General features: G+C 35.5%; 1 protein-coding gene and 1 pseudogene across 1 annotated transcript; one reads left to right on the top strand and one right to left on the bottom strand.

The window, feature by feature from the left end:
- Positions 1 to 338: 338 nt before the first annotated feature.
- LOC137405431 (guanine nucleotide-binding protein subunit beta) lies at positions 339 to 13,461 on the bottom strand. Its single transcript, XM_068091690.1, has 8 exons — positions 13,403 to 13,461; positions 8,614 to 8,817; positions 8,000 to 8,145; positions 7,738 to 7,900; positions 6,952 to 7,082; positions 6,163 to 6,364; positions 3,310 to 3,526; positions 339 to 1,458 (listed from the first exon to the last, which is right to left on the bottom strand). The coding sequence occupies exons 2-8, from the start codon at positions 8,674 to 8,676 to the stop codon at positions 1,352 to 1,354; spliced, it is 1,029 nt and encodes a 342-aa protein (XP_067947791.1). The 5' UTR covers positions 8,677 to 8,817; positions 13,403 to 13,461; the 3' UTR covers positions 339 to 1,351.
- LOC137405107 (uncharacterized) lies at positions 12,798 to 14,366 on the top strand (annotated as a pseudogene).
- The last annotated feature ends 596 nt before the right edge of the window (positions 14,367 to 14,962 follow it).

The raw sequence follows: 14,962 nt of genomic DNA, 5'->3' as shown, positions 1-14,962 counted from the left end.
TCACTAAATGTTTTTTTCGAAATCATGCATTATACGGCAAATAAAAAAAGACAACGTGTAGCTGTTTTAGAGTCTTTCCTATTTGATACCATATGGAACAGCAATTGGTATTTAAGTGGTGAAAGCTGCGAAACAATGTTGTGCGTATTGCAAGTGCGTGATAAGAGAACACAATGAGCTCGGTAGGATGATAACAACAAACATTTCGAACAATACTGTTCTAGTAATACATATGTGTGATATGTAAGACTATCGAGTAAGGCCAAACTACTCGGAATGTTGAAGATATTGAGGACAAAACAGCTTATATTTTGTTGTAACAAATTATAAGAACCAAGTTATTGGACAATATCAATGAGATTTTATTATCAAGACAATACTCAAATTATAACATATAAGATTCACACAAATCCATAATAGTAAGTTAACATAATATATATTATTAGCTAACAAAAGTACAACTGTTTCTCAGCAATATTTGAGTACAGCAACAGTAACAAAATTGTCTCAAAAACTAACCAACTTAATCATTCCGCAGTTTTTTGTGGGAACGTCAATAAGGAAAGATCGATGTGTGCTTAATGAACCACTCGATAAAGCTAAGATGAGAAGATTAATAATAGTAAGAGAAGTACATAAAATTGCCAATGAAATAACTTGCAAGCAATGTACATTTGACATCAAACAGACTGACAACACAATCACTACTGTACATTTCAAATATGATTTGGCAACATAACGATTAAAAGCTTCAAACAGAAAATTCGCTAATGGAACAAGTTGTGTGTGCCAAGTAGAAACACGAATTTCGTAGAAAGTATAGAGAGAAAGTGGTAACAAGCATTCTGTCTGAGTGAAGAAAAGGAGAGAAAGATCAACCTAGACAAGACAGACCATGGTAGATGGCGAACTGAAAACTATAATCTATCTAAATACTATCGTAATATTGACAATACCACTACTCCACAGAACATAGTCTCCTTTGAAGTAAACAAGGTACAAAAGTACACAATAAATAGGGCAGCACTGTTGAACCAATGCTGACAAAAGTAGCTGCTATATAAGAATAGTTAAAACTTGCGCCGCTGCCAGATAACCAAAGAGGAAGGTCAAAGAAGAGGTGGTTATCGAGGGCAGGAAATGAGGGCAAGCAGAAAGAGAGACTATGTTACAACTTGCTGTTGACTAGACTTCCAGCCCTTCGTGTGTTAAACATTGTTCAGCTACAAAAGCTTTGACAGTTTCCCTAATGCAATGCTGCTGAAAACGTGACAAGTCACATGCATCACTTGAGCTGGTCATAAGCTTGTTAGTTTGTTAGTAGTAAAAGGCGAGGGCCGTTTTAAATGCTTTAGTTCCATATCTTGAGGAAACTGTCCCAGGAGCCCGTGGCTACAGCCATTCCATCATCTGTCACTCCAAGACAAGATACTCTATTGTCATGGCCAGCCAAAACACCTACAAACATTAGGTTTTTTAATGATGCTCTTCAGATATCAGATATGATATAAGCTAACTTCATTGATTTAATTAAAGAACAAATGTGTTACATGCAGCTTGTCATCTGGCTTTCCCTTTTAAACAGGTTTAATTTAATATATATTAGAGATTATTTAATATATATTAGAAATTATTTAATGTATAAAGTGCGCTTCTTGACTGCTAAAATACTAAGTAACATCTATCACAGACATCTTTTTAACAGTTTTATGAAATGTGCTTAACTGGATAAGATCTTCAAGTTACTAATAAGAATTTAACAGATAGTGGAATGGCAGGTGAAGTACAGTGATGCAGAGCTATGTCACCTTTAGTGGATTTCCTCCCCTTCTTAAAAAGCTTGAACAAATCAAAAAGTGCACTACTACTATTTTAGATTAAAAAGCAGATTCAAGAAATAAGCAGATTATTTATCAACAACTACATGGAGGCAGGTGATTCACATCTCAGTCTCTTTCAATCGGAAAAAATGAGTAAGTCAAATCCATGAATCAAATATTTTAATAATAGGTACTTTACCTTAACCAACCTTTATTTACAGTTACCTCAATTATATAAATTTTCCAACGTATAATGTACATACATTTGATTCTACGCCAAAAAGATATTTCAACACCCAACTTTCACATTTCCTCGAAACATTGCCAATTTTTCAAGAGAACTTGAAGTTTGAGAAATTACAAAATAATATACCCTACAGGATGAAAATATTCAACGGATATAAAAATTCGCGATTTTGCGAACAGTCAATTCCACTAATTATTAAATTCCGCGAATACTTAGTTCTATTTTTAATCACAAGGGAGAATTACTGCCTCAAATTAAAAACTAGCTGCTAGGCATAAATGCTAAACGTAGCTGAGTTCCAAAACCTTGTTAAAATCATCACCGGGGCTTCGAGTTAATTTCATTGCCAATACATCAAGCTTCTTTACAAAATTATTCAAGGTTTTCACAAGTTATTCGGCATGGCGTCCTCATCGCAAAAATCTCTCCTACAGTCTTTTTACATTGAAATCAACTCCATCAACCTCAAATACCGAAGTTAGTAAATGGTTTTGTAAAAAACTCATTACTTACCACAAGTTGTTGGTTCATCAAAAGCCTCCAAATCGATGAATATTCGTGAAAACCTCTAAACGCAGCTAGAGATTTATAGCTTAACATGATCAACTCGTAGTTGTAAGCTAAATAGAAACACGCGGTGTGCGCATGCGAAGGGTTAACTCTATTACTAGCCACAATAGAGTTAATTCTTAATAGAGAGTGATTGTGTTCACCCGCGAATAAATTAGTCCGCGAATATGCATGAAAAAGGCAATTTGCGCGAAACTTAACTCCGCGAATAAATTCATCCTATAGGGTAACAATACCACAAAAGTACATAAACCAAGTTAGTATAGACTTCACCCAGTTCAAGTTGGAATAAGTTACGCCGTACATCTGTATCCTACCTCTAAACCTATGTATTGCTGCGCCTAATCATCAGCTTTTGTTTCTGTGGCAGCAATACCAACCTTTTATAGTTTTTGGCAATTTTGTACAATGCATCTGTTTTAATGCGGTTTTATTGATACGTTTTTCGGATGTGTAGCAAATAGCTGTGGAAATATATGACAAGTGACACGAAACTCGGAATCAAACTAATTTCTTCTGAAAAGGTTTGACTTTTACTCACAGAAACTGGCCCAAAACTTAAACTAATACATACAAGTGACAGGTTTATCATTTTCAAAATATGTTACTGTTTTTATCACCAATCATAAATCAGGGCTAGCTGTCTTGTAGTCAATTTATAAATGCATTTACCAGCTCGATCTTGATGTAGAGTATCCCAAATGTTGCAGTTGAAGTCATCATAGCCCGCAAGAAGAAGTCGTCCGCTCTTAGAGAAAGCAACTGAGGTGATGCCACAAATTATGTTGTCATGCGAGTACATTCCTACCTCCTGGTCAGAGCGAATATCAAAAAGCCTACAGGTGGCATCATCCGAGCCAGTAGCAAAGCAATTGCCATCAGGAAAATACTAAAACACAAGTTGCGTAATCGATGAGTAGAATCTATTGATTAACAATGCACAGAGCAGACTCATTGAGACCAAGCGTAGGTGGATAATTACTGTGTCATGGATAAATCTCTTATGCTATATCTAAAGCAGAGCAAAATCAAAGAGTTAGCAGCTGCCTTAACAGTAAAATATGCACTACCTCGTAACTAAACCCTTCCTGAAACTTTCTAGCATGACGTTGTAACACTCATTAACTAGTCACTTTCAGCATATTCAGTTTGGTTATTCTGCACCTTCAGGCAACGCAGAGGGAATTCATGCCATGAATTAAACCAGCCTTCACAGATATCTTGTCATACAACAGCCTTTTTCAAGTTAGCTGGATGTTGATAAAAAATTACATACATGTTCATTAATAATAAATATTTGAACAATTCATGTAAATCTTCTGAACAAGTAATTCTCATCATTGATTTCATGAAAACATGAATTATATCAAGGCCTGCAAACTTCGAGGCGCATTGAAGTTCAACTTCGCGCATAAATATTGTGACATAAAAATTGTTACAATATCTTCAAATACATGTAGCAAATGCGAGCAATTTGAGTAATACAAGTATAAGGAAGCAAACGTATCCTATACCATCAAAAAGCCGTTAGTTTGATGAGTGTATTCAAATGGCAAAGGCTATTCTATAAATAGTAAACCCGTAACATATATGAGCAACTATGATAAAGGATTTGTTTTTCATAGTGAACAGCCATCTTTATTATAGTCAGCATCTCCATAGACTCGCAAGAGCTATCAAACAGTCAGATGAGACACTGCATACTTTAATGAAATTTTATACAGATAAAACAACTGTAAATAGGAGCGATTACTTCAAACAGTTAAGCAGGATTGATAAAATATGGAAACCATGTCATCTACAATTGAGAAATGATTAGCATATCGCAGGTAGTTGCAGGAAAATTTATTTATCAGAAATGACAATGTATCTGTGTTTCAAAACTTCAGCACCCAACTAATTTACATGGTGAGCGAGCAATGCAGGAGCAACCTGGTTAAAAAACCATTAGTCGATCGCGTGTTTAAAATTATCACCACACAAGTTTCATTATGATGACTGAAAAATTATATTTCAACACTAAAAAAAAATTTAATGCACTAAAGTCAGTCTAAAAGGAGCTGCATCGCTTTCGAGGCTTTTAGAATCAGTTGTAAGTCAAAAAACTGTCAGTGTAATGTATTGAGTTTGATCTTTACTATGAGAACAGTCGTGTCTGTCCAGAACCACAGTTAGAGACAGGGATAAAAGATTGCTTCGTATAGGATTCGAACTCATGTTCGAACTCATGTTAATAGTTTTGAAAGGTAATGATGAGCTCAACTTGAACCACCGAGAGTCATTCCATCGGGAAGATCTACTCTCAAAACTGTTGCTCGTCTTTGTCAAAATCATTTATGTGAAAATCTACTGAATGACCATTGCAAGCTTTCTGAAATTTGTCTTTTCCAAAAATTTTGGAACTGACAACTTTCACCTTTTTCAATAACACTTCAAAACTATGTGAATTATTTTTCATGCTCGTTTTAGGATATTATCAACTTCTTAAATTTATTAGTCATAATGAATTATAAAAAGTAAACCAAATGTTTGCACAGCTTTAATCTGTGGTAAATGTTTAAAAAGCTAGGGACACATAGGAAAAAAGACATGTTAAGATTTTCGTTTATTTTTATCAGGGCGTTCTTCTCCAGTAGGTTCAATGAACATGCTTTAGTCGCAACTCTTCGCTGTAGAGTCCCGCGCGCTAAATGCTAAACGCCCAACTTAAATTACATGTAGATAGCTCCCTGCACATAATCTCGATGGCTGCAACCTATGGTTATTGGAACATAAGGGTTAGCTCTACCTAAATGGGCTTCGGGTAGAATTGGAAATTTGGTTGAAGTTACTGAAGGCAGCTTGAGGTTAATCTTTCCGTTAAAGCTGTTTGGAAATATTTTTAAGACAACTAAAGTTGTAAGTCAGAGTCTTGATAAGATCAATTATGCTGATTTTCAGTTTATCCTCGTACCAAAAATGATTTCAGGGTTGAGAAATTTAGTTTATTCAATATACCAAGATATTGTGGCTGCTTTCTTCAATTGAGTCAAAAATTTTGCAATTAGCTTCATAGGTATCAATTGCAGTAACATACTAAGAAATGTAATGTTTATGGCAAATGTGACCCAGAAACACACTACCGTGCTTTGGTATATCTGTACACAAATTTGCGCTATCAGAAGGGTGTAAACAAAAGTGATGATAGATATTTTAAAGATGTTTATTTAATAATTATGCAACTGTCAAAAAACACAGCACCAAGAAATGCTGGGCACTGAAAAACTCCAATGCCCAGCATAAAAAAGAGGCATCGAAGATATATTAATTTTGAAGTTGAGGACATTGTGTAATTTCGGTCAAATGGTTCGAGATAGAGATAGTTTTGATAGCGAAAACTTAAGAGAGACTATTTATAATCTATCTTTACTCTACAATATATGTAGCTATAAATCATTAGAAAGTAAGTAAACTGATTGATGCCTTTGTATCACAACCATCAATCAGGAAAGAAATCGGGTATGACAGTTACTAGGAAACACTCACTGTGATAGCATTGATGTCTGACTCGTGACCTGTAAAACTTTGCTTGCAATCTGCTGACCGAACATCCCAGAGTTTTGCAGAGGCGTCGCACGCTCCCGAGACAAATGAGTTCATGTCAGGTGAGAGGGAGAGACTCATCACATCACCGGTGTGCCCAACAAAGTCGGTCACCTGTTGACCAGTCTCTATGTCCCACAATGCACTATAAACGCAGCACTACCTCGTTATGGTCAAGGATACACAACATGAGACAGCGCAAAGTCAAAAGATATCTGACTTCAAGAGAACGGGCACAAAACAGCAGTCAAAACAAGTAGCATTAGTTTTCAAGCGAGCCTTTACATTCAAGTATAAATTATTTGTAAGCAACCAAGACAGCTGATAAATGAATCTATAAATAGTATTGCCGACTATGCATAGCTATAAATAGGCATCAACAGCTGCCTACTGAGTTGTCTGACCCAGAGAACTGAGAGGCGTAATGAGATAGACCAAGGAGAACATTGACTGGACGCTGCTTCAGACGAATGTATGGTATTAACTAAGGGTGATTATGCGGCTGCTAGTGGCTAAAAGTGGAGACTAGTGGATATAAGTAGGGAGGGCAAAGGAGTGCGTCAGACTGTCAATACACAAATCCAGCCATTAGCGCAGAGTCAATGAATATTGTAAATCGCACAGATGCTCTAACAATGAGCATACATACAATGCCCATAAAAATATGGTCGTCAGTGTGGAGAGATCAATAACAGGAATTGTCAAAGCGCTGTAACCCAGAATATTACTTACCAGGTCATGTCACCAGAACTAGTGACAATGTGGTTATCATCTATGAACCTACAGCAGGATAGATAGCCAGTGTGGCCAGGGAGTTCCCGGCTTACTCTAACATTTCCATCTCGTGTCCTTAAATTATAAACCTGCAAACAGACCAGCAGAAAATGCAAACTGACTTACCATACTAAGTTGATAAGCTAAAGATTTGGCTACAAATATCAACACAGCATCTGATTTAAACACTTGACAACTCCTGGTGAAGGAAAAAGTAAGTATAGTTGTACCAAAAAGTTGACAAATAATTTAAGTAAATACAAAATATAAAAATTGTTGTAGGTTGGATTCAGTTTTCATAGTCCCAGCAATATTAAAAAATGAAGCACTACACTCGAATTTGCTATCAAACAAATTACAAAATCACTAGGTAACAAGTAAACAACAAAGATGTGAGCTCTGAGGGTGCATTGAGGGATGAGTGAGCTCTGGGGTGAAAATGAACCAAAGAAAGAACTGATAGAAACTGATAGAAACTGATAGAAACAGCTTGTCTCTATCTAACTCCCTGTAAGCCATACGAGCGACAGACACTATGGATACAAATGGTAGCGAGTTGACATCGCTGTCTGACAAACAGCAACAACAACCAATGCTGTTGACCTGTACCTCACTTACATGTTATTAAAACATACAGATGTGAACATGCTCACAAATAACAAACACTGGTAGATAAACACAAATTGGTACTATGACTATATCAGCAAGCCCAAGGGAAAAACGACTGAGATAATGAAAACTCACCGAGCATATGTTATCTAGACCTCCACAGGCAACATAGTTACCAGAAGGGGCGTAGGCGCATGTCATGACCCAACTAGAGCGTAGTGGAATAGCGTGTACTTTATTTGTTGTGTATCCATCCCAGACTATCAGCTTGCCATCCTGTGAGGCCGACACGAGATTCCTAGCAACATGAGTAATATATTACAGTGAATATAAACACGCTAAAAAGATGGCAATATAGTAACTGGCAGGTTGAGAGTTAATTTCTAGCTCTTAATACCTGGAATCTACAGCCCAATGCATGGCATATATTTTTGCTAGATGTCCTCGCAATGTTCTTCTCGTCCTCATCTGTACACGCCCGATAGGATCTACATTTCGGACCATCTGATTCAGAGATGTGTCTACAGCATTCTTGCGCTGATCCTGAAAGATGATACCAATAGCATAGATTGGGCAGACCCAATGTTTAGTTCAACGCAATACTTGATCACTCAATGGCTAGCCCTTCTGGGAGTTCAACAAAGACACTCACGCTAATGACGACAAAAATGATCATTTATAGTCGGTCTAGTAGCGGAGATAAAATCAATAACTGCAGCTTGCGTATCTTGGCTATCATCTACACAGCATAACGGAACGCAGATCTATGTGAGTCATATATGCTCAGCGCACACATGCCTTCAAGTTACAAGACTAGCAGCTGCCATGTTAAACAACATTTGAAGATCAGCCGAGTGAAAGGGTTGGTTGTGAGGATAAATCATTGTTCTGGCAACAGCAATTCCTATCTCAGTTATCTTACAACAGTTAAAACAAGTAAAAATTACTCTACACGACACTCTAGGTTACTAACTAAAGATACGACAGACACCAAAATGTCTTTCTACTTACCCTAACAGTGTTTTTGAGAGAATCAGCCTCCTGTCGCAGTTGTTCTAAGTTGGGCTCAGCCATTCTGGTATGGTTATTAATATTTTACTTTACAAGAGCCCTTGACTAGATGAGTGGACGAGCTGCAGCCGCAGGGCTAAACCACCGAAGTTACAAACACTACAGAAAAACTACCACGTGTCCAATAGCCTGGGGCAAAACAACCTACAAATAAGAATCTGAAAAAAATTATTTAAAACTACTACCACAACAGTATGCTGAAAACAAGAACAAAAAAGTTGAGAGTACTTCAGAAAAGAAAAATTGGAAACCACATTTTGACTTCATTAACATGCTACTATACACAAATAACCGAATGCCTTAAAGTTTCTTCTAAGGAAATCACATGAAAATGCCTACATGAAATGGCTAAAAACGCCCTGATAGCAAACTATCTAACATGACGAAATAATTTATTGTTATATACAAAGACTGACTATGAATCAAATGTGGGTTACAAAAACAGTAGAATTATCCATGTTCAGTTAAACCAATTATAAGCTTTCAACTACGATTACAGAAGGCACTCTTTATTTTAATACACCGGAAACTTTGCATTGATAGGCTACCAATTCACAGGTGTAGATAAAAGTATCACACATGTATAAAATGTTTGATATACTAAGCAGATAGATAAAAACTTGGCCAATAAAACACAAACATTAGTTTAAAATGATATCAATGATTGTAGCAGAATACTAAGTATCCAAAAGCAACCCCAGTCTGCAATATACTACGGAGATGTTTCCTAATGAAGGTTTTTAGCTTTAGACTTCAAGTGTGTAAAATGGAAAACTGTGATGTGGCGCTAATCAATTCTAATAAACTTGTGTGAAACTTTGATAGTTCCTAGGTCATTCTAAACCAAGTGGGCCGAGGTCCAACAAATCCGCATCATTAGTCTCCTTTACAGCAATTGAATATTTTCATTAACCAAGGATGTAAAATACAAAATATCTAAGTTCAAATGTTAAACGTTGGCAACAAACTTCTACTCAAGTGTAATTCATTAATATAAATAATACAATTCAGTTACATAACAAGGACTTGGGAGAATTGTATTTGAAAAAGAGCAAGTGTGATGCTACAGGATTTAGGATAGATGCTATAGGATCACAAATATTGCCATTATACAGAAGCTACTGACCCAAACCAACTGTACACCAATATTGTATAAATCTACACTAGGACCCCTACTACTTTTTAAAAACAATTACATGATCAATATAAAAACTACTGTCACAGCACATCATGCCTCAATATACTCAAAATTAAAAGTTTACATCAGTGAGCAGCAGCTTCACAACTTCCTAAAAGGTCAATACCATAACAAAAGACAAATCTTAGCAAAGAGTAAGATGATGTAACAACTCATATCTACAAATGAGACAAGAATTTTCCTCAAAACTACAACATCGCATTTGGGTAACCGTGGATTGTCATTTCACTAAAAGCGCTTCCCTGACTAGTAGTACGAAAGATTATACCGATTTAGTTTCCCAGCGATCATCCATCCCATAACGCTGTTGTAATGAAGGCCTTAATTGACAAAAAACCACTTGCAAGTAGTAATTTATTGTCACTAGTTCACCGTACACCCCATGAAGGTCAATAACAAAAGATGTAAAATAGTGCCACTTGGATGTGCATTCGGCTGTATTTTGTACCAGCAGAATAAAAATTTGGAGGCACTGTTTGACAATTACATGAAACTGTTTTGCAACTGACATAATTCGTGAATGTGACAAACTTGAACCAATTAAAAAGTATTTCTGCTAATATTTTATCCAATACTAGACAATGGAACAAGCTACCATAGGTGTCTTGCTTAACAAAATAAAATATCTGGTTCGCCATATAAGACATGGACTAATAGACATTGCATCATTTTCTTTTTATTAGTGAACCGATAAGTATCGACAGATCATCTGTATCAACCAAATATTTTAAAAAGTTGACTATTTATTAGCAGAATTACTATGACTCATCCGTACTATACAAAATCGTTGTCACTTTTGCTAAGTATATTGGCAGGCGTAGGTGGTTGCCAAGTGTAAACACTATTATCTTGAATATGAGGTTGCAAAATAGATCCCACCCAAATTATGCCAATGAATATAGCTCTTTGTTTAAGTACAATAATTTTACCATCAAATTTTTACTATAAATTTCTAAGAATTACATAGCACCTCTACTTGTTATTGTACATTAAACTTGGAGCTAATTTGAATTGACCAAATATAGATTTCAATTATTCGCTTGTCAGAGAGTAAATACATTTATTATTCATAAATCTAAAATACCCCGAACCCTGCCTTAATGGACTTAAATTAGTTGCCATACTACTAGGAAAAGAACTAAAAAGTAAGCAGCTGTTCCTAGTGCCTTGACTGCTTGTTATTGTACACTGTGTTGTGTTTCTATTCTGCTTTGATGCTTTCTGATTTGGTAGACTGCATTACGCTCATAGGGCGAAGACAAACCATAATCGTATGTATATTGTCAGTACTTTGATGAAATCTCCCAAAAGACTGCAATGCTGAAGCTTAGTAGGTACAAACTTATGATCCCCAAATATTCAGGAAGTTGCTATCCCCTACACCGAATCGATGGGGATTTTAAGCGATTTATGCACGACATTTTCTATATCGTAATTCTGCTGTAATATTCTGAAAGTACACATCCTATAAGCTTTTAAATTTTGCTATTTTTGCTACCAGTTTGCTATAGGTTGAAACTAGTAAACCAGGCTAAAAAAGGCTTTTAAATTGTGAGAAAAATCCTACATATGGGCAATATTGGCAGACAGTTTTTTCAGCAGTATCATTATAATTTCAATATTATATTCCGACTCTACAACTTTATCACCTGAGCACTAGCTCTAGTCTCAAGAGCAAATTTGATTGATTTACTTACAGGCAAGTACTAGACTTTTAATAAAGAGTGAGGACGACATATCAAACATTAACTATCGTTTCTACTTCTGACTTAGTATGACAGTTGTGATTTTGCGAGTGGAGTAAACTTTGATGTAGTATTTTTTTTTCGAGCAGCTTTAGTACTCGCTGCTAAAATTGGGCATATAGACAATAATTACTCAACAGCTGATGAATACAATCAGAAGTTGACCAGCCACGTTTTACATGATGACAGTTATCTCAGCTTGTAGTGCATGGATCTTCATGATTTTTCTAACTGCTCATGCTAACAAGTATGCCAACAACCTAAACTTATAGTTTCCCAAGTTGTGTTGATTTTTTATACTTTTAGTAGCTAGTACTTATTGATTCATTTAGTGGTTTGAAGCAATTTTTTTATTTTGCTCATAAAAAGTTTCTTTGCTTGTACATAACTACATTATTTTAAAATAAATATATGTAGCTTGAGATGTTTTCTTCCTGGATAAAAAACACATTTAAGATAAAACTAATAGAAAAAGATATACGGGCAATTTAGCAACACCGAGTTTATTACTTATGAGCAGCCAATTGATTAATCAGGCCGGGACGTGCGCAATAGAGTTATCTAATTGAACCTGAAAGGGTTAATAGCAAGCAATAAGGTTTAGAATGCATCCTGACACGATACAAAATAAGGCATTCTGATGCATTGCTGAATATTTGTATAGTGCTTCAAACTTTCAACATACTATTAGTCTCAATAACCTTCCTTTCATTAAATACTTGTAATATACCTCAGGAACAACAATTTTTCATTCATGCAATGGATTGTTTGTTCAAACAGCAGAAATAGGTTTGCCGTTAATCTTTAGGTAGTCCCTAATCTTTCAAAATTATTCTAGCTGAATAATTATCTGTAAAAATTGATATTTATGAATATTTAAACACATCCAATCTTTCCTAACATCCATTATCATGATATATATTGAAGCTGTGGCCTATTACTCTCTTATACATCTGTCAAACAGAACAATCTGTTAGTTATAAACTATCCAAAAATGCTGCCATATTGCACTCATCGAGTTCATTTTCAACACGAAACAGCTTATGAAACAGTTTAAAAAGATAGGCAATTACTTGAATATTTTCATAACAATTTGTTTACTGGAAAACCATATGGAAGGAGTTCTATGGATTATATCTATCAATTGATGAAAAAAAGAGAAAGACACAACTTGAAGCTTCATGAAGGAGTACCTTACTAAGGTACGTAGCATAATTTAGAAGGGTTTTCAATCCCTGGCAATTAATCTTAACCAAAGATGACACAATGAGACAGCCTCAAACGAAACCACTCAGCCAATGGATGATGCTGAGTAAAAATCATATCAAGTATATGTTCTGTCAAGAGTGTTAATGCAAAATTCTTACCACCAAAAAACGAGCGTGTAAAAAACAATTGAAATAACGCTACACTAAATGCTAACATTTAACTGACTTGTGCATGATATCCTCCGGGGCGCCATGCAATATATAATTGAAACTACCTCAATTTATGCTTAACCACTATGTTTAGTAACTCAATAAAAATAATTTATCCGAAGAGAATAACTGATGAAACTTAAGTGTTCACCAGGGTGGCGACTAAATGACAATACTTCCTACTACAACGCATGTACAATGTACTATTACCCAAGGATCAAAAGTCAATCAAGTAGATATTGCAGAAGTTATAAAAACATTAAATACACACTAAAAATCAAAACATTGCACGCAAAAACAACTTTGTTCTGTTAGCTTGACAGGATCACGTTCAATTAGCTATCCATGAAAAATACTGTAAGACAAACCTGCAAATATGACAGACCGGGTCGAAGGCTAGTTTGTTTATTATCTGGGTTAGTTCGCGGAATTATACGGAATCTAGCGGAGATCACACTGGATGTTACCTTGCGTGCCTGTCAAAGTTGGCAAAATTTGCAGTTGCAATAATGTGTATAATTTTTTATTTTTAATTAATTGAATAAATACAAAATTTTTTTATTTTATTTTATTTTGTTGTTGTGTAATAACCAAATTTGTGAGAGGACAACTCTTTATAAGTGTATTTTTGTATTATTTTTAATCAATAAAGAGTTCATTATCATCATCATTATAAGTATATAAGACTAAGATCTCCTTGCATGGTCCTATTAAACTACTCCTCGGAGCTCACTACAACCGGGCTACAACCCTCCCAGCGAATCACTACATGTACTGGCGAACATCCCACCTATAACCCTTCTATACACCAAAGAGCGATTACAACTTACCAGAAGATTGCTAAAAACTAATAACCTATCCATGCTCTCTGACACACCTCGTAGCACACTCACCCTTAAACTCATGTCCGACATAAGGAAACTGGTCCATCAGACAACTAAACTTACAGAATTGAAACCTCAAGATCTTTCAAGAAGCAAGATCAACGAGTGCATTCACAATTAATGGATACGGCAATGGAATGCACAGCTTACGAATGGTATGTGCCTATATGGCCTACTCCCTACTTTGACTCCGGAACACACAAAAAGAAAGGATTTTGGGGCACTGTGTGACCTACTAACTGGTCATAGCAGGCTCCTTTCCTTCCAATACAGGTTAAATCTAACATACACTCCAATATGCACCCGTTTGATAGAAGAAAAAACAGCGAATCACTACACGAACCTCTGTGCAGACTATGATGTTGCCAGATCCCATACTAACCTCTCGACAGAAAACTGGAAATCAGTCATCTCGTTCTTTAATCTCATGAGAAGACTGATGTTCTAACAATACTCAATCCAGATGATAGAATATAAACCTCAAAAATTGCCAATCTAATAGGCCTAGTCATACAGTCTTTAGTTTCAAGTATCATTCTGTATATACCGGTATTATTATACCATCGTTACAATATTATATCATTATAACACTGTAAAATCTGTACAGGAACAGTTATACTGTATTGTATTATACTGATTGTATCTATACACTCTCAAATATTAACCTTTCATCTTGGCCCGCAAAAAGGGGCATTTTTCTGTTTTTGTTTATGTATTATTTTTAATCAATAAAACGTTCATCATCATCATCGCATAAGTATAGGGAAATAAGTCATGAAATATTCAAGAACAATCCTTATTGATTTCATCTATGGAAAGTTAAAAAATATTTGTTAACTGTTAAAGGTACAAAATCAGCAGCTTCTCATATTATTGATAATGTTGCCAATGTTCAATACAACTACTTGAACGAGAGATGTGGATTAGGCTAAGTTTCTTTTGCATGCCAAATCAAGAGTGGTTTTAAGCATGTTTCTTCAATTAATCCTACTTCACTCGACCTTTTTCATATTATTAATTTTCCAGTAAGCACCTACAGTACTG

Source organism: Watersipora subatra, chromosome 9, assembly GCF_963576615.1.
Source record: "Watersipora subatra chromosome 9, tzWatSuba1.1, whole genome shotgun sequence".
NCBI lineage: Eukaryota > Metazoa > Bryozoa > Gymnolaemata > Cheilostomatida > Watersiporidae > Watersipora > Watersipora subatra.
The sequence above is the reverse complement of the archived record's forward strand: the minus strand, read 5'-3'. Positions and strand labels throughout refer to the sequence as shown.